General features: G+C 38.2%; 2 protein-coding genes across 4 annotated transcripts in view; one reads left to right on the forward strand and one right to left on the reverse strand.

Moving 5' to 3' along the window:
- The first annotated feature begins 3708 nt into the window (after positions 1-3708).
- On the forward strand, positions 3709-4731 carry LOC121860034. Its single transcript, XM_042357050.1, has 3 exons — positions 3709-3725; positions 4114-4196; positions 4409-4731. Exons 1-3 carry the CDS (start codon positions 3709-3711, stop codon positions 4687-4689), a joined length of 381 nt encoding a protein of 126 aa, XP_042212984.1. The 3' UTR covers positions 4690-4731.
- An 11899-nt stretch (positions 4732-16630) lies between these two features.
- LOC121860010 (importin subunit beta-1-like) overlaps positions 16631-24557 on the reverse strand; it is a 28547-nt gene continuing 20620 nt past the window's right edge. Inside the window, exon 11 of one of the 3 annotated variants that reach the window (XM_042357026.1) lies at positions 16631-17326. In XM_042357026.1, coding sequence (XP_042212960.1) covers position 17326 — 1 coding nt within the window. In that variant the 3' untranslated portion in view covers positions 16631-17325. Of the gene's footprint in view, positions 17494-24557 lie in introns of all 3 variants that reach the window. The other 2 variants (XM_042357025.1, XM_042357024.1) reach the window with 2 other exon arrangements.

The raw sequence follows: 24557 nt of genomic DNA on the forward strand, positions 1-24557 counted from the left end.
CACAGCACATGTATATTTTACCTAAACTGTGCCTGAATGAATATATTCTCAGAAATAAATAGTAGTTTTGCTGAAACGTGATGTATTTTCAATGTAAAATAGGATAAAATACATGACGAAAACAAAAGACTTTACCTAACCTTCCAATGTTCAAGAGATGTTACTCGTTTTTTTAATAGTTTTCGGTTAAAATACTGTTATATTACAATGATATTATATTCATACTGTGCTTGATATACTACATTCACGGAAATGTAATATTTTTGGTGAAATGACGTATGTATTACAGTGGAAAGTGACGAAAACAATGACTTTCACTTTCTTTCGTTCAAAAGATGTTACCGTAATCGCTTTTCGAATGGTTTTCAGTTAAAAAAACTGTTGCATCACAAGTGAATTAGGATAGAATATTATTGTAATACAACAGTTTTTTAACTGAAAACCATTCGAAAAGCGATTACGGTAACATCTTTTGAACGAAAGAAGGCGAGTCATTGCTTTGGTCACTTTCCACTGTAATACGTACGTCATTTCAGCAAAATATATACATTTCCATATTCTCAGAAATAAATAGTAGTTTTGCTGAAACGTAATGCATTTCAATGTAAATTAGGATAAACTACATGAAAACAAAAGACTTTACCTAGCCTTCCGATGTTCAAGATATGGTACTCGTTTTTTTAGTAGTTTTCGGTTAAAATACTCTTATATTAGTGATATTCTATTCATACTGTGCTTGATATAATACATTCACGGAAATGTAATATTTTTGCAACTACAAAGCTGATGTCAACACAAGCATGGTTACAGCGAGACTGACTGAGTGAGGGAGAGCTATGCGTGTGTGTGTGTGAGGTTGCGGGAGCGTGCGGTGTCCCGTGTTCGGTGCCGCGCGCGAGTTGAATGGTGCGCGATTTGAATGTACTTTAATTACTTCAATGTACAGAATATTCCTCCAGCGGGGCAATCCGCGTATTTGCAAATCCGTGTATTATAAACCCGCGTATGTTAAGGGCCGACTGTACTGTGGGAGAAATGAATACTCCTAAAATACTCTAAGAACAGGTTTATTAATATGGAATCAAAGGGAAAAAGAGATATTATTAACATATAACTTCAAGATGTAACTCCTGGGCTTATTGCAAACTCAGTATTTCTTATTTCTACTCAACAGCAATTACTTAGATATTACACTCTTACTGCATACAACATTACATTACCTAGCAGGACCGGTTCCTTGGCCCTACTCACAATACATAGTACATGGCAACTCCTTGTAGATTACTTTGCTGCCACTCCAAGTGGGTACTTCTACTTCACCCACATCTTCTAGTGGTACATCTCATTACAGTTACAAGACTTTACTCCTAGTCCCAAGTGGACAACTTTACTTCTCACACATTACAAGGTATTTTACACAACTTACTGACTGTTAGTAGTGCAGATGAGATGCACTCACAACATACACGTTAATACTGAAACCAGCAGATACATGGGTCCACTACCCAACATGGGATAATTATTTCCTGCTAATTATCCCCAACATACAAATTACAACACACTGTGGACATATAACTTCCAGGAAGCGTCCCAGGGTAGAACAGTGGGCCTCATGACTGTTGCTGTGATCGGTGGTAGCCAGACACATGGTGAGTCTGGGGTCTGGCTCCACGAGGGAGTGGAGCAGATTAATCATGCCGAATCGGTGCCATCGTTTCATATATTGATCCCTGCTGGGTATCTACTGAATCCGGGGCAGTCGTTGAGTGATCCAAGAGCCACAATTGCACGACAGGAGGATTTAAATAAACTGCAGGAGTGGTTAGAAAAATGGCAAATGAAATTCAACACCAGCAAGTGCAGCGTACTTATTATTGGAAGAACAAGTACTGTTAATGTATAATGTACAGCCTTAACAACTTCAACCAAGAGAAGTCGACTTGTGAAAGAGACTTAGGGGTACTTGAAGCCCGGACCTTCGGCCTAGAAAACAGTGTCTTAATATTCGAAATAAGGTTAAACAGAGTATTAGGTTTTATATCCATTAGTGTAAATAATAAGAGTGCAGAGGTCATACAGGTAGTTCTGCTATAACGCGATAATTGTGTTCTTGTAAAATATCGTGTTATAGAAAATCGCGTAATAGAAATAACAGGGCTTATGGAGAAAATAGGGTTAGGTGCAGATTACTTGAAATCGAAAAAATTTAGTAGTTAGCCTAACACAAAGGATAGCACAGTCTAAATAAATGTTACATTCATATCTAATAATGAAATCATACAGTAAATGTAACACTTTACTTGATGGGGGAGAAGGGTGATTTTGAGGTTGATAAAATCGAGCTTCTCTTCAAGTGTTATATCCTTTCTTTTACGATCATCACCGGGAATTCTATCACCAGAACGCTTCTTGTTGATATTCTTCTTTACTATATTCACAGTTAATACAGTGGGGTATGCTATAACGAACGGATCCTACTACGAATATTCCTATAACGAACGGTTTTACCTATAAAATTGAGAATGCTATAACGAACGAAACTCCTACAACGAACATTATTTATTTATTTTTTTTTTATTTTTTTTTTTTTTCAATTTATTGTTTTTTTATTACAAATATTAATGATATTCTTTATTTCAGGGGTTTAGATGCATATTTATGCACTTTTTTACAATTTTTATAATTTTATATTATATTTTTCAGTGTTAAGTGGTTGTATTTAGGGGCCTGGAACGGATTAATCCCATAACGAACGAATGGTATAACGAACAAGGTTCTAGAACCAATTAGATTCGTTATAGCATACCCAACTGTACCACAAAATTGGAGAAATAGTAAGCAAAAATCGCGTTATAGCAAACAAGCGTTCGCGTTATACAAATATCGTTCCTAATTCATAAATCGCGTTAGAGCAAATTCGCGTTATCAAAACACGCGTTATAGCAGAACTCACTGTATTGCAATTACTGTATTTCTTGTGCTAGTAAGGTCGCACCTCGATTAATTTACTGGAGCCGGTGCAGCGAAAAATGGCAAAAATGATTTTGGGACTTTGAAACCTTCCCTATCACGATATCTCAAAGAAACTAAACCTGCATTCACTAGAAATACGAAGAGTGTGGGGAGATATGATAGAAGTATTTAAGTGGGTGAAAGAAGTCAATAAAGAAGATACTGTACAGTATAAAGTTCTTATAATATCCGAGCAGGATAGGACTCATAGCAACGGATTTAAGTTGGATAAGTTTAGGTTTAGGAGGGATAGGAAGAAACTAGTTCACAAATAGGGTGGTAAATGAGTGGAACAAGTTTAGCAACTTTGTAGTAAGTGCTGGGACACTGGAAAGTTTTAAAAGGAGGCTAGATAGATTCATGGACGATAGAATGGTTGTAACTCTTGACAGTTGCTGGCATGCACAGGCTAACCGGCCTATTGCAAACTCTTATTTTCTTATACCTCACCTACCCTTCTCCATAAAGCACCATTATTCAGACCTGGACTCTAAAACTATGTCAGGTTGTTCCACTTGTGCTTTCATATATTTTAATTTCATATCTAATGTAATATATTACTGTGTACAGCATGCCCTTAAACAGCATTCATTTTATTATGAGGTACAATATAAACTAAAAAAAAAAATTTATTGAGTACAGTACTTGACTCTTAATTCTCTTTAGTCTGAATTTCATTTGACAATTGCCAGAGGCATGGCCACACTGAATGGGTAATACTGCATGAATGGCAAGTGAAGATCATTTTGTCGCCCCGACATCAGAGAATCTGATGTTTATAGTTAATTAGTGTCAGTTATCTATTTAAGAAAGTCATTAATTTCCTGAACTATTCTGTCAACTGGTATAATCTCCAAGATCTAACGTCTCCCTGTGAATAGTTCCTTGTTCGCTGCAGGCCTGAGCTTGCAGAATTGTTGTTATCAACGTGTATATTCCACCTTTTCCTGGCAAGCTCAACCTCTGATTAGATTATATGAATAGACATAGGAAATTACCCTGATCCGGAACACCGGAGTTCATAATTAAATATACGGTGATCCAACATGGTAGAGAAGGTATGTTGTTGGTAAGATTGACCTTTCTGGCATGAATATGGAGGCCCAAGCTGCCCAGCGGGGGCACTTATATACCTCTACACGAGGGAGAATCACGCATTCGTGACTCTTCTTCCACGTCTACAGGTATGTTCACGTGTGTTCCACGCCGCCATATTAACTCAGTTTAACTTAGTCATTTTTGCGAATATCAGTGTTCATGTTTCAACAGTACCTTCAGTGCCAATTAAGTCAAGTAAAGTAGAGCTCTAGCTATCGTCTGAACCGGTGCCAGACGTATGTTTTGTATAGTGAAGTTAAATATTCACGCATTCGTGACTCTTCTTCCACGTCTACAGACGCGGATGTGTTAGCAATTCTCCTGAGGGTCGATAGCTACCTATGGGCAAGATGGTTCTTGAAGACTGTCTCTAAGGGGGCGCATTTAGAATCCCAGGACACGATTCCCCCGGGAAGCGCCCTCACTACTCTGCCAGTGTGTAACGAGTCAACCTCCCTGAGTGCACCTAGCGAGCGAGCCTTCAGCTTGGCGGTCGCTGTAAACAACTCTGGCCCACTGACTCGGTCATATATCATGGTCTACCTACTGTTCTTGGTTATATGTATGGAGCCGTATTAATATCCATGCTTGGGGATGACTAGCAGAAATATAGTCATCCCAGGTTAAGTATTGAACCCCTGAATGAGAGGTCAAGGTACCAGGTGGTTCCTTGTGAAGTGATAAGAATTATGGTATGTTACTAATTGTGGAATTGCCCAGTGTGTTATGTATTCATCTGTAGTACCCATGAAAGAATAACCTGAGAGTATGAGGTTCTAACCACGAATTGAGAAGATAATTTGTTCCTTGTTAAAGTAAGACCTGCGGGTCCAGGGTCATTGACAGTGTGTAAGCATTTCTAAATCTTACTTGTCCCAGAAATACTACAACAGTGTCCAATACAGTAATGAATATTTAGAGGTGTTTAACGAGGTAATAAGTTCTTGAAGTGTTTGATGACTTAATAAGTTAATTTCGGTTCTGTTTAGCCTGAGTGAATCTAAGATGCATCTTCTCCACTCACTGTATTAATAAATATTGAGTTAGTAATCTGAGTATCACCACTCTACTCCTTCTAAACATTGGTTCCCAGAAAATAATACTTACTCACGTGCCTATACATCTACCACACTACCCAAAACCCTTCCATGAGTTCTGTTATATAATGAAAAGTCTGGGTGGTGGCAGCTACCCCTTGTAAGTATAAAAAGTGTTATACAAAGAATAACATGGTTCCCCAGACTAACCCATGTATAAGAAAGACCTAAAACAAAGTATACTTCAGAAAGGTAAGAACATTGAAACTGAGAATACAATCTATATGAAAGGAAATGAAAAGGAAGAACCTTGACTTGGAAAACATAAGTAGAGAAGCATAAGAGTTACTTATATAAGAATATATGAGAATATAAGGTATATAGAGGTAAAGAACATATAAGAATATAAGTAAGAACATATAAGAATAAATATATATGTAAAGAATGGAAGGAGAATAAGTATATTAAACAGGGTACTCATTGGAGGAATGCTACACAGAACAAATAAGTATATGAGTAAATAGAATACTAACAGAAAACAGTAGCTGGATGGTAAATTGTTGAAAAGAGAAAACTCGGCCCGTTACACAGCTGGGTAAACTGGGAGTGCCTGGCATTCTAACCATTGACCCTTGGAACAGGAAAGCACTGTATCCACTAGAACCACTGCATTGCAGGTGGTAGGCCTTGGATAAAAACTTCTGCCACTATGTCATTGTATAGTAGTTGTAGTTAACTCACCAATACAGAATCTGTGGAACCCCTGCACTGTTTGTTCATAATACAAATGAATGATGGAACAAATGTGCATGTAGCCACATGTACCCTGCAACTCTTCTCATTCCACTGTTGGAAGTTGTAAGCGAAGTTCAGGGCCAAGGAAATGAAACCAGCCATCGCATAAAGAATGTCTTGTCAAATTAGTAATTTTAAAATGCATTTTCCAATAATAACCCATACTGGGATGGGGTTAGGTGGTGTAGGTTACATAATAGGTACTGGCCCTTAAATGACCTGGTAAGGTTTCCCTAATCCATCCCCATGCGTGGAAAACTGGAACCAAATACAATATGTAGATAGGCAGCTACCAAACAGGGAGGTACTACCGCCTGGGAAGATATTGGAAGCATAATGTATTGTCTAATGGTAGACCCTGCTGCCATATGGCATCACGAAAATTGTGACCAAGTCCCAGGTTAATGATCTGACTTTCTGCCACATTTACACACAATTGTAGGGTCTCAAATTTTCTGTTACTATTGACAACACAACACACACACATCATTTCTCACTTTTGATCTTTAAAAAAAAAGAAATTCTTTATGGTTCTTTATTATTACTGTATTATTATTATTATTTAATTTTTTATTATATATTTTATTTACGGTACAGTGGTCCCTCCATCAACGTGCACAATTGGCTCCACAGAGTCAGTCGTTAATTGAAACTATTATTTCAATGGGATATTGGATAATTGGTTCCAACTCACAGAAAAAGTACATACAAGGTACAAGTACACCACCAATTTTCCGGCACCTCTTTTAATCCCAACAAAATTCCTGCGACATCTAGATTAGTTTACTGGGCCGCCCAGAGATGGAGTTACGTGTTAACTGTGCGCACTTTGTTTACTCTGCAGTTGCTGGTGGTAGCCCCTCGATTTTGTGTAATTCTCAGCTTATTTTCGATATATTTAACCCCAGCTACGGCTTCAAAGGCAAGTACAAGTGTCAATGGTAGTGTAAAGCAAAAACTCCAGTCCATATCGATACAAGATAAGGTGGAACTCTGGAGAAAACTTGACCGTGGTGTTTCGGTGTGACAGGTGTGTCATCAGTAGAGCCCGGATGTTTAGGCTAAATGCCATAAAATGCCTTTTTTAGGGAATTGCGTGTGATAATGGCTATTCTACTAAATAATAGCCTATTGTGTTTTTTGCACATATTTCCACAAAGTAACACTCCAAACACGAAATTAAAGTTTCGGTACACCATAAAACTTAGCAAACCACACCCATAAAACTTGGCAACACTGCTTTTGTAGGCATGAGACGACGCACTGCCTCAGTACAGTACTAGGCTAACAGCAGACCTGACTTCTGAGGGCAGCGCTCTAAAAAAATAAAAATGACCAAAGTTAGTGCACCATCTGGCAAGAAGCTGAATGATCTTGTTCAGGAGTTTGGATGTGACATTTCTTCCACTGATGGATCAGTGCTATTTTGCAAAGTCTGTGAAAAAGCAGTGAATTTCGAGAAAAAGTACTTCGTTCCACAGCATGTGCAGACCGCTAAACATGAAACTGCTGCTCAGAAAACGAAACCAGGAAGCCAGCAAACGAGTCTGCTGACCACATTCAGTGCATCCTCCAGCCGCAAGTCTACCTTTTCATTAGATCTGTGTAAAGCCTTTGTTGATGCTGGTACTGTATTCCGTTGTGGAAGCTGGAGAACAAGTCTCTGAAGTTATTCTTGGAAAAATACACAAAACAGCAAATCCCAAGCTAGTCTACTTTAAGGAAGAATTATTTATGGAACTTTTATGTACTTAGTTATATTTCTAGTTTTATTTCTATAATTGCTCTGGGAATAAATGCCAATTTTGCCACTTTATTTTGCCTTTTTGCCTGCCTATTTTGAAGTTTTTTAGTGCCTAAACATCCGGGCCTTAGTCATCAGTATGGCATTGGTTCGTCAACTGTGTATGATATAAAGAAGCAGAGAAAATGTAATGAGATTCTATGCATAAAGTGATTCCAAGAAGCAAATGACCATTAGAAAAACATTGAAAGACGGTAAGAGTACTGAACATGATAGAGTGATGATGGAATGGGTTTGACAACATTGAACTGAAGGAAAGGAATTGTCAGGTAGCATGATAATGGAACAGGCAAAGGTGTCCATGAAGAACTTAACTTAGAACATAACTGGCTATAGTGAAGGACGGCTTCAAAGGTTTAAGAGGTGTCATGGAATTGCAATGTGCGAGGTTTGTGGTGAAAAACGGTCTGCAAACAAGGAAGGAGCTGCCAAGCAGGTGTATAATGCAGATGAAACTGCATTGTATCGGCGATGTACACCCCGAAAAACATTAACGGAGGATGAGGAAGAGCCCACAGGATTCGAGCAGTCTAAGGATCGAGTTACCATCCTAGGGTGCTCAAATGCAGCATGCACACACAGATGTAAGCCACTGGTTATAGGTAAAAGTAAATGTCCTAGAGCCTTGAAAGGTGTTAAAATTTACCAAGTGACATACTGTGGCAATAAAAAAAGGCTGGATTACCACCGTGCTTACCTTAAGAGTGGTTTGGAAAGTATTTTGTGCCAGAAGCCAGAGTACACTGCAAATCTGTTGGACAACCAGATGATTGCAAAATACTTTTTATTCTGGACAACTGTTCAGCTCACACCAAATCTGAACTCATGTGTAAGAACAGTGTATTTTCCTCCAAACTGAACATCACTGATCCAGCCCAAAGACCAAGGAATACTGCTCTCTCTGAAGGCCAAGTATCGTTCACTGTTTATGAAACGTATGTTAGATGTGGTAAATGCTGGCAAGCCTGTAGAGACCTTTATTAAAGATTTTAACATGAAAGATGCACTATGGTTTATTGCAAGTGCCTGGGACAAGATAGAAGCATCAACACTAATAAAAGGCTGGCATAAGTTGTGGCCTGCCATGATATTTGAAAATCCCCTTGAGGAAAGTGAAGACAATGACTTACAGGGTTTTGTGTCTCAAAAGAGAAGGGAGTTGTTCAAGACTTGCTAGAGTATGCAAGAGGTATTACAGGATCTGTGGCCAACGAGGTAGGAAGTCAGCTCAGTGAAGAAAATCTGACAGAGAGGATGAGTGTAGACGAAGATGTACAGGTTGTTCATCACTATTCTGACTCTGAAATTGTAGATATTGATCTGAATCCTGAAAAAAACAATGAAGGTAATGAAGAGGAAACGGATGAAGCTGAAAGTCTCTATTGACAGGTTAATTGAGTTGTCGGATCAGTTTATCAAAGAGTTAGAGCAACGTTCCTTCGTGACAGAACAAGAACTAACGAATATTTGTTACATGAAAAACTGCAAAGGGAAAGATCAAAGCACATGAAACAAGTTTGTCTAGATGATACATTTAAAAAGTTACCCAAGAAGAATGTGTGTCAGGGCAGTAAGCCTGTGGCCTCAACAAGTACCCCAGAGGTGCCCCCCTGCAACACTACAAGTCCAAGATGAAACAGACAGCCCCCAGTAATTAATAAACCTGCATCATTTACACAACCTGTGTTTCATTTAATTTACATTTAATATTTGTTTAATTTAAGTTTCTAGCAGCCATGGAGCTTTAAATATACCGGGAGGTGTATAGCTAGTGGGTCAAAGGTGTATTGCTTACCGTATTTTTCGGTTTGAAGACTCACTTTTTACAAAAATATACCTTGACAATTACTACGTGTCTTCCAGGACGCTAGATGATAGTTGTAGCGGAGGTTTCGGTAGGGTCAACTGAAATCAGCCCCTTACAAAGACTTACCTCATTATAGTACTTAACAATTACAAGTACAGTGACCCCTCGTTTAACGAAATTTCGGTTAACGAACTGCCTTCCATATGGATCTTCAATTCGGTTAATGAACAAAAATTCGGTTAACGAATTTCTTACGAACCGACCTCAACATGTTTTCGCTTGCACTGACCGGGCAACCAGCTTTAGTATCAGTCCGCCAATACATTAATCGGTTCTAGGGCTTAAATTCCTTACTATTTTAGTAAATATCAAGAAGTTTATACTATTCAATAATTTTAAAAGTTTAATATTCAATTTTTTAGTCATTTTAACAATTATTGAACATAACTGAAGGTAAAGTGACTAGTTTAATGCGCGGCATCCAGCCTCTTAACACAGCAAACAGGTGTTAGTCTCTCTCTGTTTTCACTGGAGGTAACATCTTGCTTGAGACTCTCTTCAACTAAACGCTTTTTTCTGTGTTTCCAAGCAAATTATTGGTCATTTTGAAATATATTTTACATATTGACAATATATAATGCAGTGCAGTGTTGATTTAAAGAAAATAATCTTGACTTACACCAAGAGAACTAAAATTTTATGGGTGAAATGGTGCCATGGGGTGACTTCTGTTCCACCCCAATGCCTTCTCTTCTTCCTTCTCCTCCACCCCCATTCTAAATCCCATCATCATCATCATCATCCAGGAGCCTTCTACATACACACCTCAAAGTAAGTGAACTTTTCTACCATTTTTGTTGAATTTAGGAAATTTTCGGTGAGCTGGAACCAATTACCCAAAAACCCATTGAAACAATGGTTTCGGTTAACGAACTTTTCGGTTAACGAACGACCTTCTGGAACGGATTGAGTTCGTTAACCGAGGGGTCACTGTATTCTCTATACAGTACTATAAAACAATTGATTGAACTAATACACCCCCTGTATTGTTGCTATACTGCAAAAAATACGATTATACAGTATTTACTTACTCAGTATGTAAAAAAATAAACGGCTGCAGCTACACAACCCTTGCTGCTGTGTGGTTTGTTTACTAATGGCAGTGGTGCAGCAGCGTCATTTATTGAGGAATTACTAATGGTTGTCTAGAACTTTGTTCACTACCAGGCCTTCACTGGTGTCACAAGCCATTTTCATTCCTGCAAATTATCTCCCTCATCTATGGCAGGTGTATCAAGGAGACATAAATATAATATCGCATTTAAACTTGAAGTAGTGCGATATGCCAAAGAACATGGAAACAGGGCAACAGAGAGAAACTTCGGACCACCACCTACTGAGATGATGATTAGCCAGTGGAGGAAGCAGGAGGAAGAATTATAAGAGAGAGAATTAACAGAAGAATAATCTTCATACAGTACCAGCAAAATGGCCAGACTTAGAAGAAAACTTGAAAACATGGATATTAGACCAAAGAAACTTGGGTTTGGCAGTGACGACAAAGATGATCATTTTGGAAGCAAGAAGGTTTGCAGCACTCACAGGGGTGGATGACTTCAAAGGAACTGCTTGTTGGTGGTTTTGCTTCATGAAACAAAATGGCTTAAGTTTGTGAACAAGAACAGAGTTAGCTCAGAAAATGCCTGCAGAATACAAAGAGAAAATATAAGATTTCCATAAATTTATTATTAATTTTAGAAAACAGTTGTCCCGCACTCAGTCAAATTGGGAATATGGATGAAGTGCCTTTGACTTTTGACATGCCATCTAATAAAAGTGATTGTTAAAACCACTGGACACGAAAACTCACGACACGGTAGTTTTAGCTTGCTGTGCAGACGGGACCAAACTACCGCCTCTGTTAATTTTCAAGAGAAAAACATTACCGAAAGAAAGACAGCCAAATGGAATTCATGTCATTGTACAACCCAAGGGATGGATGGATGGAGAAGGTGTCAAAGTATGGTTGGATAAAGTGTGGTCTAAGCGTCCTGGTGGTCTGCTACGAAAGAATTCACTGCTAGTATGGGATCAGTTTAGTGCTCACAGGACTGAAAACACCAAAAGGCTAGCAAAGGGGCTCAACACACAGCTGGCAGTAATTCCTGGTGGCCCGACTTCCCAGTTACAGCCACTAGATGTCGGCATTAATAAGCCCTTTAAGAATAACATGAGGGAGCAAAGGAATAAATGGATGACAGAGGGGAATATGACGCCGACTGCAAGGATGAAACGTCCATCAATACCTGAAGTGGTATGAGTAATGCTATGGCTGGCACCGAAGACAACTTGTTAATGCTTTTGACTGTTTTACTGGACATGATATTTAGAAATTTACAGTTTTTTTTTTTTTTTTATTGTTTGCTTACCAAAAATTTTAATTCATCTCATTTTTACCGAGTTTTTTATTTTAATTTTTTTGTTTTTAAATAAAGATTGTTTTATTTAGACGTTGATATACATGTTTAGATTTGCTTACCTTCTACAGGTAGTTCTGCTATAACGCGATAATTGTGTTCTTGTAAAATACCGTGTTATAGAAAATCGCGTAATAGAAATAACAGGGCTTATGGAGAAAACAGGGTTAGGTGCAGATTACTCGAAATCGAAAAAATTTAGTAGTTAGCCTAACACAAAGGATAGCAGTCTAAATAAATGTTACATTCATATCTAATAATGAAATCATACAGTAAATGTTACACTTTACCTTGAAAAAATATGATTGTAACTTGATGGGGGAGAAGGGTGATTTTGAGGTTGATAACATCGAGCTTCTCTTCAAGTGTTATATCCTTTCTTTTACGATCATCACCGGGAATTCTATCACCAGAACGCTTCTTGGAGATATTCTTCTTTACCATATTCACAGTTAATACCACAAAATTGGAGAAATAGTAAACAAAAATCGCGTTATAGCAAACAAGCGTTCGCGTTATACAAACATCGTTCCTAATTCATAAATCGCGTTAGAGCAAATTCGCGTTATCAAAACACGCGTTATAGCAGAACTCACTGTACTGTTGGAAAATATTTCCCGTCGTTGTCATACCGACAAAAACAAGAGAAAGAATGTAAACACTACAGCCCGCTAGACGCGGAGGTGACCAGGTGTATAAAACGAGTGCTGTATTAAAGATTTCACCTTATACGGATTTATTATTTTAAATTGATGAAAATGACGACTGATAATCAGTTCTAAGTGATGATATTCAAAGAGGTGTGTGTACTTGGGCCAAAAGGGCTGTATATCAAGCAACGGTTTCACTGGTGTCGGTTAGTAAGTATAAAAAGTTTTTTCCTAGAATTACATTTCCAAAATCAGGGTGCGTCTTCCACGGTGCAGTGTCTTCCAAGCCGAAAATACGGTAATTATTATTTATGACCTCTGTTAATCCAGCAGTTCTCGGGAACCAAAGGTTCCGGAAAATCGGTGGTGTATCTGTACTGTATACAAGTAATAGAATTAACAAAACATTAAATATAAACTAAATACAGTACTGTACTGTATAGTGTATATTAATAAATAAAAAACAATAGAATACTGTATTTTAACTTACTTTGAGGTGTGTATGTGTTGTATTCCCAGCAGCTTTATTTACATAATCAACAGCCGATTGTAGAGGCAGTCGATGATGACATGCCATGTTCTTTATAGAGTGCATTGGTTCTAATGCCTTCTTCATGTTTCATAATAATTTCTGCACTGTATATTATCAATATGTGAACTAAATTTCAAAATGACCAATAATTTTAATGTAAAAAAGCAAAAATTTTCAAGAGACCAACAAACTCGAAGTTCACTCCACTGTAAACAAAGTTAAACCGAGAAGCGTTGTTGGGCGATTAGATCAGCTGGAGGGCACACAAAAACATATTATCAACATGTTAACTAAATTTCAGAATGACCTATAATTTTAATAAAAAAAATAAAAAAATATTCACGAGACCAACTTTCTCGATAGTTACTCCACTGGAGACAAATGTAAAGAGAACCAAAAACTGCATTAGCAGACTAGTATATGAGCTGATGCGCACAACAAAGTGTTTTTCTCGTAAGGCTGTCGTTAATAGAACTGAAAATCCTTATGGGAGCTAATTCATTAACCAAAACCTCGTAAATTGAATCGCTCTTAATGGATGGACCACTGTACTATGTATTATTATTATTATTACTTTTTTTGCCCCCAGGCCCCGATGTGGGTCAGTGACCTGCGCCCGGGTGGGCTAATCCCCATAATTACAGATATTTCATAACATTACATCACTATGCACTGCAAATAGGTTGTTATATTCTAGTAATACATACTTGATCACCACAGCCAAGTTAATATTGTTATTATCAACTCTTAGCATTTTTTTTGTGCTAAATAAACTGTTTCAATATCAATACAGTATATCAATCATTCCAAATAATTAAACACAAAACCTGCTCATTCTTAACTCCAATTTTCAACTTAAAAGCATTTCTAGCTATGATTTTCACTTTCTTGGGAGTAAAATTCTTTTAAAACAAACATGAATACTGATGTTAAAACAATATGCATAATGGCTAGTTGGGAGCAGTATGGATACAGTACACTAAACCAAGATAAGTATGCATTCAACTGGGGGCACTCTGGGAATGATCTAAAAGCAGGAGACTAGCACCATGGGGAGGAGAGGGTAGGGTAAAGAGGGAGAACTTAATTACCATTTCAGTTGTGTGTGTTCTTGAGGGCAACACAAGGAATTTTATAACACTATTTTCACCTTCTGCATTTGTTGAGTGTTACAAACTTGCACACTAAAGTCAATATTGTGATAGTAGTAAACTGTTGATAATATGGTCTTCTGACCAGGTAGAAAACAAGGACTGAAATGAAACCCCACTTTCTCACAAACTTGTTTATTCAAATTGTTGCATCGGTAAATATAGTACAGGGTTCATTAAAGAAAAATGATTAGCCTTACAGTACCAAAAGAAGTAATAAATGAACATATAACGGACTGTGAAAAAATATACACTAGGTTTGTCCACACTTACTGAAAGTAGATCAAGTATATGTCATGAATAACTTTAGTGAATAAATTTCAGACACAAAGCTCATCTATTTAGAGGCAATAACAAGTTACATTACTACGTCAGCTAAACTGTGAACTTGTGTAGCAGGTTCATCTGTAAAGCTTCTGTGTTGTTTTTGTTTTCTGTACACTAATACTACACCGTTTGGTGGAATGTACACACTCGCACAATACCATTTGCACTAGAGGAACACAGTATCACAGTCACACGTCCTTCAAGAACGACAAATTTGCACTCACACCCTCAGTCACTTGAGTCATGTTACTGGAGGGTTTGGCATGACAGACCCAGGAGAGAATGGCAAGACTTCACCATCAAACTCCTGTGATTTCTGACACACGGGAAATGTGCTCACATGGCAAAGAAGAAGCACTGCAGGCATGCCTTCTGCTCCATATACAGTCCAAGCTGAATCACACATAGGGAACCCTATTATTAATGTCTGCCATACATTTGACCTTTTCTTGATAATCTTGTCACAGGATACCACACTTGAACACTAACAATATTGGACTGAACATAGCTTGCACCACATGCTTACAGAGTGCCATATCACACAGGGCCTCTTATCACAGTCAAACATTCACCAGTCACAGGACTGCAGTAAACTTATCCCTTCCATGGTGATCATGTAAGGCATTTTACAAAACCAGTTCCTTCTTGAACAATGTTAAAAGTTACAACATTCCATTAAAATCTTGGCATTCAATACACAGCTATTATGTAATATTCAATCAACAATATGCTGAAAACAAATGTTATGCTGTCTAACACTGAATTCAAGATGGATCTAGTTTTCCAACAACCAGTGCTGGTTGAATAATGCCTTCTACCATTGTACCACTTAAGCCATTTAATGGGGAATTTGGCACCAAACCTAAAAAACCCCATAAGTTAATGGAAGAAAACCTTAACCCATAACCATGATCCATTCACACAAGTTGTCAACACTGCTGACCAAGCCAAGGGTTACAGTAATAATCTTCCAGAAACTTGCAGACTTCTTGCCTCATGTCACACTGCACATTTAGGGCTCTTCAACACACAAATTGTAACATAATCAGCAATCAGGAATTTTTGCAGATTGACAAGGCTAACTTAAAGACTTTTATGACACTTGATTAGACTGGCCTTGTCTAACGAACTCTAAGACCAAACATGGCTGATACTGTTACAAACACTGTAGTTCAAATCACAATGGTCAGGCACAGCAGCATACAGTTTTATACATCATTCATGAGAAGCTAACGGGGAATATTCACTTTTGCATTTTGAAAACTATGAATCACGAGGTTAACGGTAACCCGGTCAAAACTTTATTGTTATTGCTAAGTCCGAGAGCGATTAAGGGTTACCATCAATCATTTGAGAGACCCAGAGAAATAATTATGGCCAGATAGATTTAAAGATTTGATCCCAATTGCCTCAAAATGCCATCAACAGAACTACTACTGTACAGCCTTATCCCATTCTAGTGCCCTAAACACACAAGTGCTGTCACCAAAGAATTAAAGAGAATAACTGAAGAGGTATATTAACAGGGAAAGATTAACTGCAAATCCCACTCTGATATTTACAAGTGCCTGAATATAAATATATATATATATATATATATATATATATATATATATATATATATATATATATATATATATATATATATATATATATATATATATATATATATATATATATATATATATATATATATATATATATATATATATATATATATATATATATATATATATATATATATATATATATATATATATATATATATATATATATATATATATATATATATATATATATATATATATGTATATATATATATTATATATATATATATATATATATATATATATATATATATATATATATATATATATATATATATATATATATATATATATATATATATATATATATATATATATATATATATATTTAACAATTTCAGGAACTTACCAGGTTCCTTCAAATGTCTATTAAGAAATACTGATTGAATATAAACAGCCAAGCAGAGGTCTTGTAAACATCTATGGAATGCAGCAGAGATGCCCAGCCTATAAAGTAGAATGATCTTACTGACAGAATGGAAGGGGTCGTAGTAAAAAAAATCCTTTGTACCCTTGATTAGAAACCAGAGGACATTTTATTATATCATCTTTTCTGTATAGCAGATGGATTGTTACCAGAAGGGTACAAGACTCACGGCTACAGCACCATTCATTCCCACGAAAAGGCACTTGAAAGGACTGGCTTTCTAAAACCATAGTTAAGAAATAGGACTTACTTTGGAAAAGCTTATATTCTTTATAGATCAATTGAGGCAGATCTTTTCCTGGGAGCTGGAATGATTCACTGGAACTAATTAGCTCTGACAGTCGCCTAGAAAAGATATTCCCGTCATTTATTAAAAGTCTTCAATTATTTCCACACTCTTCCGAGGCCATCCGGTCGTCATCGCATTCGGCCAAACTGCCGCACTTGCGATTGTCCACGTTCGTCTGTCCACTCACCACACAACCCATGCGCTGAACGGTCACCACTCACCACAGCCGGGCAACGCTCTTCCCTCACTCCATGCAGACACACCGCATCTGACTCACCGCATCGACTCACCACAGACTAAACTCGGCACTCATCTGAAAAGCCAAGTTAGGGGCTACTACCAGTTAGATGACACTTGTAGACGTATTCCAGCCACTCACTACACTAATTCCTTCACCTTCCCTAAGTGGCGCCGAAACTGCTTGATCAGGTACACAAAGCAACACGAGATTCCTGACTGCCAAAGGCACACGTTGACACACTGAAGTAAGAAATATACATTTCTCACACACAGTTTATAGTAAGAAAGGCTCTCGTATCACCAGAAATTACCATACAATCAAACAGCTCATTCATTAGTTTAGCACATACTTGTGTAGTTTCAGAGAAAAATTAATTAATTCATGACAATGCCTTATTAACCCTATACTATGCTGCATCTGTTCACTGGAAAATGCATAATATAAGAAATGTAATAAAACCTTGGATCTGTGGGTCTGTGATATACAACTCAGCTTACTTGTTACCTGAAATTATAATTTTTACTGCTCCTGTAAACATATACTTCAGTTACTGCAATATTTGGTAAAACCTCTCTCTTAAAGAGACCATAGCAATGTTTGTGTGCGTGCATGCAGGCACAAAATCCCGAATGTGTGCAAATGTTGCAGTTACTACTAATAAAATTGTGCATCTGTACCTAAATATATGGAGATGGGGGATACAGCTCCTTAACAAAAACAGGGGCCAAAGCATACATCTAGTTCTGATGTGATGCTGTAGCAGTGCTTAAAATGCATGACCTTGTTTCAATATTGTCTGGACAATTAAGTATTTAAAACTCAAGTCACATGGTCGTTGCATCGACACTGCTCACAAAATAAAGATGTTTATTTCCACTTAGTACAGTTCATCCACCAAAGTCGCCTGTGTGTTATTTTTTCTTGGGACCAATATATATATATATATATATATATATATATATATATATATATATATATATATATATATATATATATATATATATATATATATATATATATATATATATATATATATATATATATATATATCCAGACAACTGAAACCTCCCGATCATAAAATTGTGTGTAGTTAATGATCCACACACACACACACCACCACCAACAATTGACGAAATGTCGGGCCCCCCCATCACTTGTGTTAGCACTTCCAAACTCAAATAAAATCTATAACTTCATCTAAATCACTACTGTAACAGCATCATCTTCATACACAAGCTGACTGAACTCTCATTTACATACTAAAGAAGACCCTTGCCATTTGTGGTTTTGACTATTCACAGTTCACTCCATAAAAAAATAATAAAGAAAAAATTAGTTGTATATTATATAAACAGCTCCTTCCCTTCTCACATCATCCTCTGCGAGACACCAGTATGTAAATAAATAAGAAGCAGGCAGATGCCAGGGCTAGATGGCTGGTCAGTTGTTTCTTCATGTAAACAAACAATACTGTAACTCATACAGGGTTCAATTTTTTCCAGGAAAATTAATTAATTTGCAATGTTTTATTAACCCAGTAGCAAATGAACCTATATCTGGGAGTTATGATGAAACTGCATACTGTTACAAAGAGGCAGTCACGCTCCATCCAGCCCCGTCACCTGTCACGCTCCGTCCAGCCCCGTCGCCTGTCACGCTCCATCCAGCCCCGTCACCTGTCACGCTCTGTCCAGCCCCGTCGCCTGTCACGCTCCGTCCAGCCCCGCACCTGTCACGCCAGTCCAGCCCGTCCAGCCCCGTCGCCTGTCACGCTCCGTCCAGCCCCATCACCTGTCACGCTCAGTCCAGCCCCATCACCTGTCACGCTCCGTCCAGCCCCATCACCTGTCATGCTCAGTCCACCGTCACACTCCGTCAAGCCCCGTCGCCTGTCACGCTCCGTCACCTGTCACGCTCCGACCAGCCCCGTCACCTGTCACACTCCATCCAGCCCCGTCACCTGTGTTATTCAGTGTCACACAGTTCCATTTCCACTTCATTTTGTCTTATTTTATATTTACTGTACATACATATATTAGTATACTGTAAGAGTCATTGTTTCATTAACTCTCTTCACCAACGTACAGTAGAACCTCCATTATCTGCAGTCTGGGTAACCGGCACCCAAATGAAATACTTAAAATTCCTCCAAAATCAGCTTGAATTTTAAGTTTTAATACGGCACACAATGTCAATGAGCGGCCATATTCATTGCGACGAAAAACAATAAAATTTATACATAGCACATCATAAAATACAATATCAGAATTAATTGAAAAAAAAAAAGGCTCCTTCCACACTCAAACCATCATCTGGGCAACATGACAGTTTAGCCGGGCAGTCACCCAGCTGACTCGCAGATGTGTAGCTGCTGCTGCACTGTGTGACATCACATCAGGAGGTAGCGTGGCCAGGGAGTTATAGCTCAACGTCTCTTCATTTTTCTTATTTTATAGTTTTAGATTTTCTTTATTTCTAAGCAGAATTAGAGTATTGTAATGATTTTTCCACAACTTTCATAGTTTCATTACGTGTAAAAATAGACGAGGCAGCTGGGATGACGGGTTAGCACAGCAGTAATAGCCAACTGTTTTCACACATACACACCCATGCTCTTCATTTTTCTTATACTGTAAGAGTATTAGTTTTATATTTTTTCTTTCTAAGCCAGATCATTTATATAGTTGAATAAGTACTAAGAGTGAGGTTGGACTTATTGGAAAATCTCTCTCTACGGTTCCTCTCAATTCCCATGAGTGCCAGATAACTGGTTCCACTGTACATGCATCTAAAGAAAACCTACTGAAACATCATACACAGCTGTATTTATGGGTGACTCAAGTATCTCACTCCTGCTTTCCTATGCTATTACCACCCATATACTCTACAGTATATAACAGTAAACAGTACTGTATTTTACACACACACGACCATAAAACTTACGCCTTTCTCTAGGATTCAGTTTTTCTCTTCCCAACATACGTTTGTCTCAACTTTTGATAGCTCTATATTTCCCCTCACCCCAAATATTTTCAGTACTCCTCAAATCCCATAATGTCCTTCCCTTATAAGTTTTGTTGTAAAAAAGTTAGGCATACACTTCTTGGTGTATTCAACAGATTTATTCCTGTATAGTTTTTAAATACAAACTGATCAACTATTTCATACCCATTCTTTTTTTTTATAATATAGTCTATCATCCCACCTTCCATCCCCAACATTTCAACAGAGAAACCATCCATTCCTGGTGCTTTCCCATTCCCCAGTTTACTTACAATCAAATCATGTTCCCAGCTCCCCTTCCTCAACACACTTCAGCCCATCTCTATCTATTACACATTATTCTCATCTCCCTTTTCATATTTATCCCCCCCCCCTATTTTTCGGTTTACCGTTACCACCTCTAACGGCAGCCATTTCAATCTTGAACCCTTTCCATGGTTGTATTTAACTCGTCCTCTGTCTCCCTTCTTATAGTTGGGATCCATGTAGGCCTTGGTCTTCCCCCTCTTCTCTCAATACTCTATCCGGACACACACACAGTACGTGCTCCAGCCACCTCCATCTATTCTTCATCAGCCATTCATAGATATAGGGAACATTTGTGACTTCTCTCATTGTCTCGTATCTAATATGATCACACCATCTTATGTTCATGATTCTTTTCAATACCTTATTCTCAAAAGTTAAGAATCTTCTGGATATTATCATTATCATACCAAGATTCACTTTCGTATACCAAAATGGGTCTTACTAGTGAAGTACATAATATCATTTGGTATGGAGTGTTAGTGTGTGACTTCCACACTTTGCCCAATATATCCATAACTTGATGACCTCTTATTTTGTCCTGAAACTCATCTTTAAGTGATCCATCGTTTCTGACTAGTGTCCCCAGGTATTTGAAAACAGGAACTTCTTCCATAATTTAGTCCTCCATCTGAATGTTCCCTTCAATTTCTTGGTCTGTTTTCATAACCTCTGTTTTTCTAACATTAATCGTAAATCCAGCTCCTCTGCTCTTTTCCTCCAGTCTGCTAACCATAGTTTACAAATTCTGAATGGATCTGCTCATCAGTATTACATCTTCTGCATAGTCCAAGTCTGCAAGGTATTTATTGTCGATTCATTCTCTTTTATCATCCACTGTCTCCTTCATCACCGTGTACAGAGAACAGCAATGGAGACGAAACATTACCTTGCAGCACCCCATTCTCAACATTGAATTCTGGGGAAAGTTGGCCATCAACATTCACATGACATCTGCTGCCCGTGAATTTCTTCTATCAAACTCATGTATTTTTCTGGCATTTCCACATAGTTTACTCTTAATTTATATCAAGAGCTTCACATTCTCCATAAAACCCCTTGATGAGGTGTTTTCCACCTACAGTACTTTCTGTTCTTTTGCATTCTTCACCACCTTTTCTTGCCCAACTGTACTGTACTGTGATCCTCCTATCATTTGCCCTTCTCTTCTGCTTAACGAGCAGATCCACCATCTCATGATCTGTCCTGTCGTCTCGTGTACTCGGTAAAATAAATTCCCAGATCTCAAGAGTATGGGATAAATTCCCAGATCTCAACAAGTATGGGGTAAATTCCCAGATCCCAACAAGTATGGGTTAAATTCCCAGATCCCAACAAGCATGGGATAAATTCCCAGATCCAAACAAGAATGGGTTAAATTCCCAGATCCCAACAAGCATGGGATAAATTCCCAGATCCCAACAAGTATGGGATAAATTTCCAGATCCCAACAAGCATGGGATAAATTCCCAGATCCCAACAAGCATGGGATAAATTCCCAGATCCAAACAAGTATGGGATATATTCCCAGATCCCAACAAGTATGGGGATAAATTCCCAGATCCAAACAAGTATGGGATAAATTCCCAGATCCCAAAAAGCATGGGGTAAATTCCCAGATCCCAACAAGTATGGGTTAAATTCCCAGATCCAAACAAGTATGGGATAAATTCCCAGATCCCAACAAGTATGGGGATAAATTCCCAGATCCAAACAAGTATGGGATAAATTCCCAGATCCCAACAAGTATAGGTTAAATTCCCAGATCCCAACAAGTATAGGTTAAATTCCCAGATCCAAACAAGGATGGGATAAATTCCCAGATCCCAACAAGCATGGGGTAAATTCACAGATCTCAACAAGTATGGGATAAATTCCCAGATCCAAACAAGAATGGGTTAAATTCCCAAAAAGTATGGGATAAATTCAGATCTAAGCCAAATTATAATGGGTTAAATTCCCCAGGTGTAAGCATGGGATAAATTCCCAGATCAAACAAGAATGGGGTAAATTCACAGATCCCCAAACAGCATGGGATAAATTCCCCAGATCTAGCATTATATAGGAATTAAATTCCCAGATCCCCAAGCATGGGATGGTTGAATCAGAAAGCAAGAATGGGTTAAATTCCCCAGGTCAACAAGTATGGGATAAATTCCCCGAATCCAAACAAGCATGGGGTAAATTCCCCAGATCCCAACAAGTATGGGGTAAATTCCCCAGACTGACAAGAATGGGGTAAATTCCTAGATCCCAACAAGCATGGGGTAAATTCCAAGATCCCAACGAGAATGGGATAAATTCCCAGATCCCAACGAGTATGGGATAAATTCCCAGATCCCAACAAGCATAGGGTAAATTCCAAGATCCCAACGAGAATGGGATAAATTCCCAGATCCCAACAAGCATAGGGTAAATTCCTGGATCCCAACAAGCATGGGGTAAATTCCTGGATCCCAACAAGTATGGGGTATATTCCTAGATCCCACCAAGCATGGGGTAAATTCCCAGATCCCAACAAGTATGGGGTAAATTCCTAGATCCCACCAAGCATGGGGTAAATTCCAAGATCCCAACGAGAATGGGATAAATTCCCAGATCCCAACAAGTATGGGGTAAATTCCTAGATCCCACCAAGCATGGGGTAAATTCCAAGATCCCAACGAGAATGGGATAAATTCCCAGATCCCAACAAGCATAGGGTAAATTCCTGGATCCCAACAAGCATAGGGTAAATTCCTGGATCCCAACAAGTATGGGGTATATTCCTAGATCCCACCAAGCATGGGGTAAATTCCCAGATCCCAACGAGTATGGGATAAATTCCCAGATCCCAACAAGTATGGAATAAATTCCAAGATCCCAACGAGAATGGGATAAATTCCCAGATCCCAACGAGTATGGGATAAATTCCCAGATCCCAACGAGTACGGGATAAATTCCCAGATCCCAACGAGTATGGGATAAATTCCCAGATCCCAACGAGTATGGGGTAAATTCCCAGATCCCAACGAGTATGGGATAAATTCCCAGATCCCAACGAGTATGGGATAAATTCCCAGATCCCAACAAGTATGGGATAAATTCCCAGATCCCAACGAGTATGGGATAAATTCCCAGATCCCAACGAGTATGGGATAAATTCCCAGATCCCAACAAGTATGGGGTAAATTCCCAGATCCCAACAAGTATGGGATAAATTCCCAGATCCCAACAAGTATGGGGTAAATTCCCAAAGTATGGGGTAAATTCCCAGATCCCAACAAGCATGGGGTAAATTCCCAGATCCCAACAAGTATGGGAGAGGGACACCAATCAGGTAATAATGTACAGGTAAGAGGTGATGAGTAATGTTAGAAACAGGTATTGGAGGCCTCACTGAGTGACAGGTACTTTTATATACTGTGCATTTGTCTTACCCTATACTGTATTTGTTGGGTCTCTGTACTTATTTGGCCGACTATACCCACACACCTCAGCTGCATGCCCCCGTTAACCTTCTACTTCCGTCATATTTTTGACAAAAGCAGCTAAGCGCTAAGTACCTTTAGTATATAGTAGACGAGAGACAAGAGTAAATAATGCCAGAAGACATGGCTAAGCAGTAGCAGTTATAAAATAAGAATCTTGGTATAATAAAAACACTAGGAACCAATTTGTTGCTGGTCTTGTTGCCCAGAGCGCCTCATATTATAGTATATATAACCCAGCACAACAATCTGGATTTTGATTGTGTGTCAGTTTTTGGGGAGCTTTAACGTGCAAGTTTGCCACCTTGGTCTTGTAGACCACATCTGACAAACTCCCACAGGAAAAAGCAAAGAGGGTTATGCTTTGTGATCATCGTGGACTGAATGAAAAATTTCCAGGTCACTGGAAATATTCTAAGTGCTTTTTCATGTTCAGATAGAAACCCTCTTCAGACAATGATTGCAGTTCATTCTCCCCTAGTCAACCAGCTCCAAATGTGTTAAACTTATTCCTTCTAAGTGTT

This window comes from Homarus americanus, unplaced genomic scaffold (genome assembly GCF_018991925.1).
Source record: "Homarus americanus isolate GMGI-L3 unplaced genomic scaffold, GMGI_Hamer_2.0 scaffold824, whole genome shotgun sequence".
Lineage (NCBI taxonomy): Eukaryota > Metazoa > Arthropoda > Malacostraca > Decapoda > Nephropidae > Homarus > Homarus americanus.

Excerpts from the sequence above, each read along its gene's own strand:
- LOC121860034 (XM_042357050.1), top strand. Across the intron at positions 4,197-4,408 it reads CTCTTCTTCCACGTCTACAG|ACGCGGATGTGTTAGCAATT; the intron begins GTATGTTCACGT and ends CCACGTCTACAG.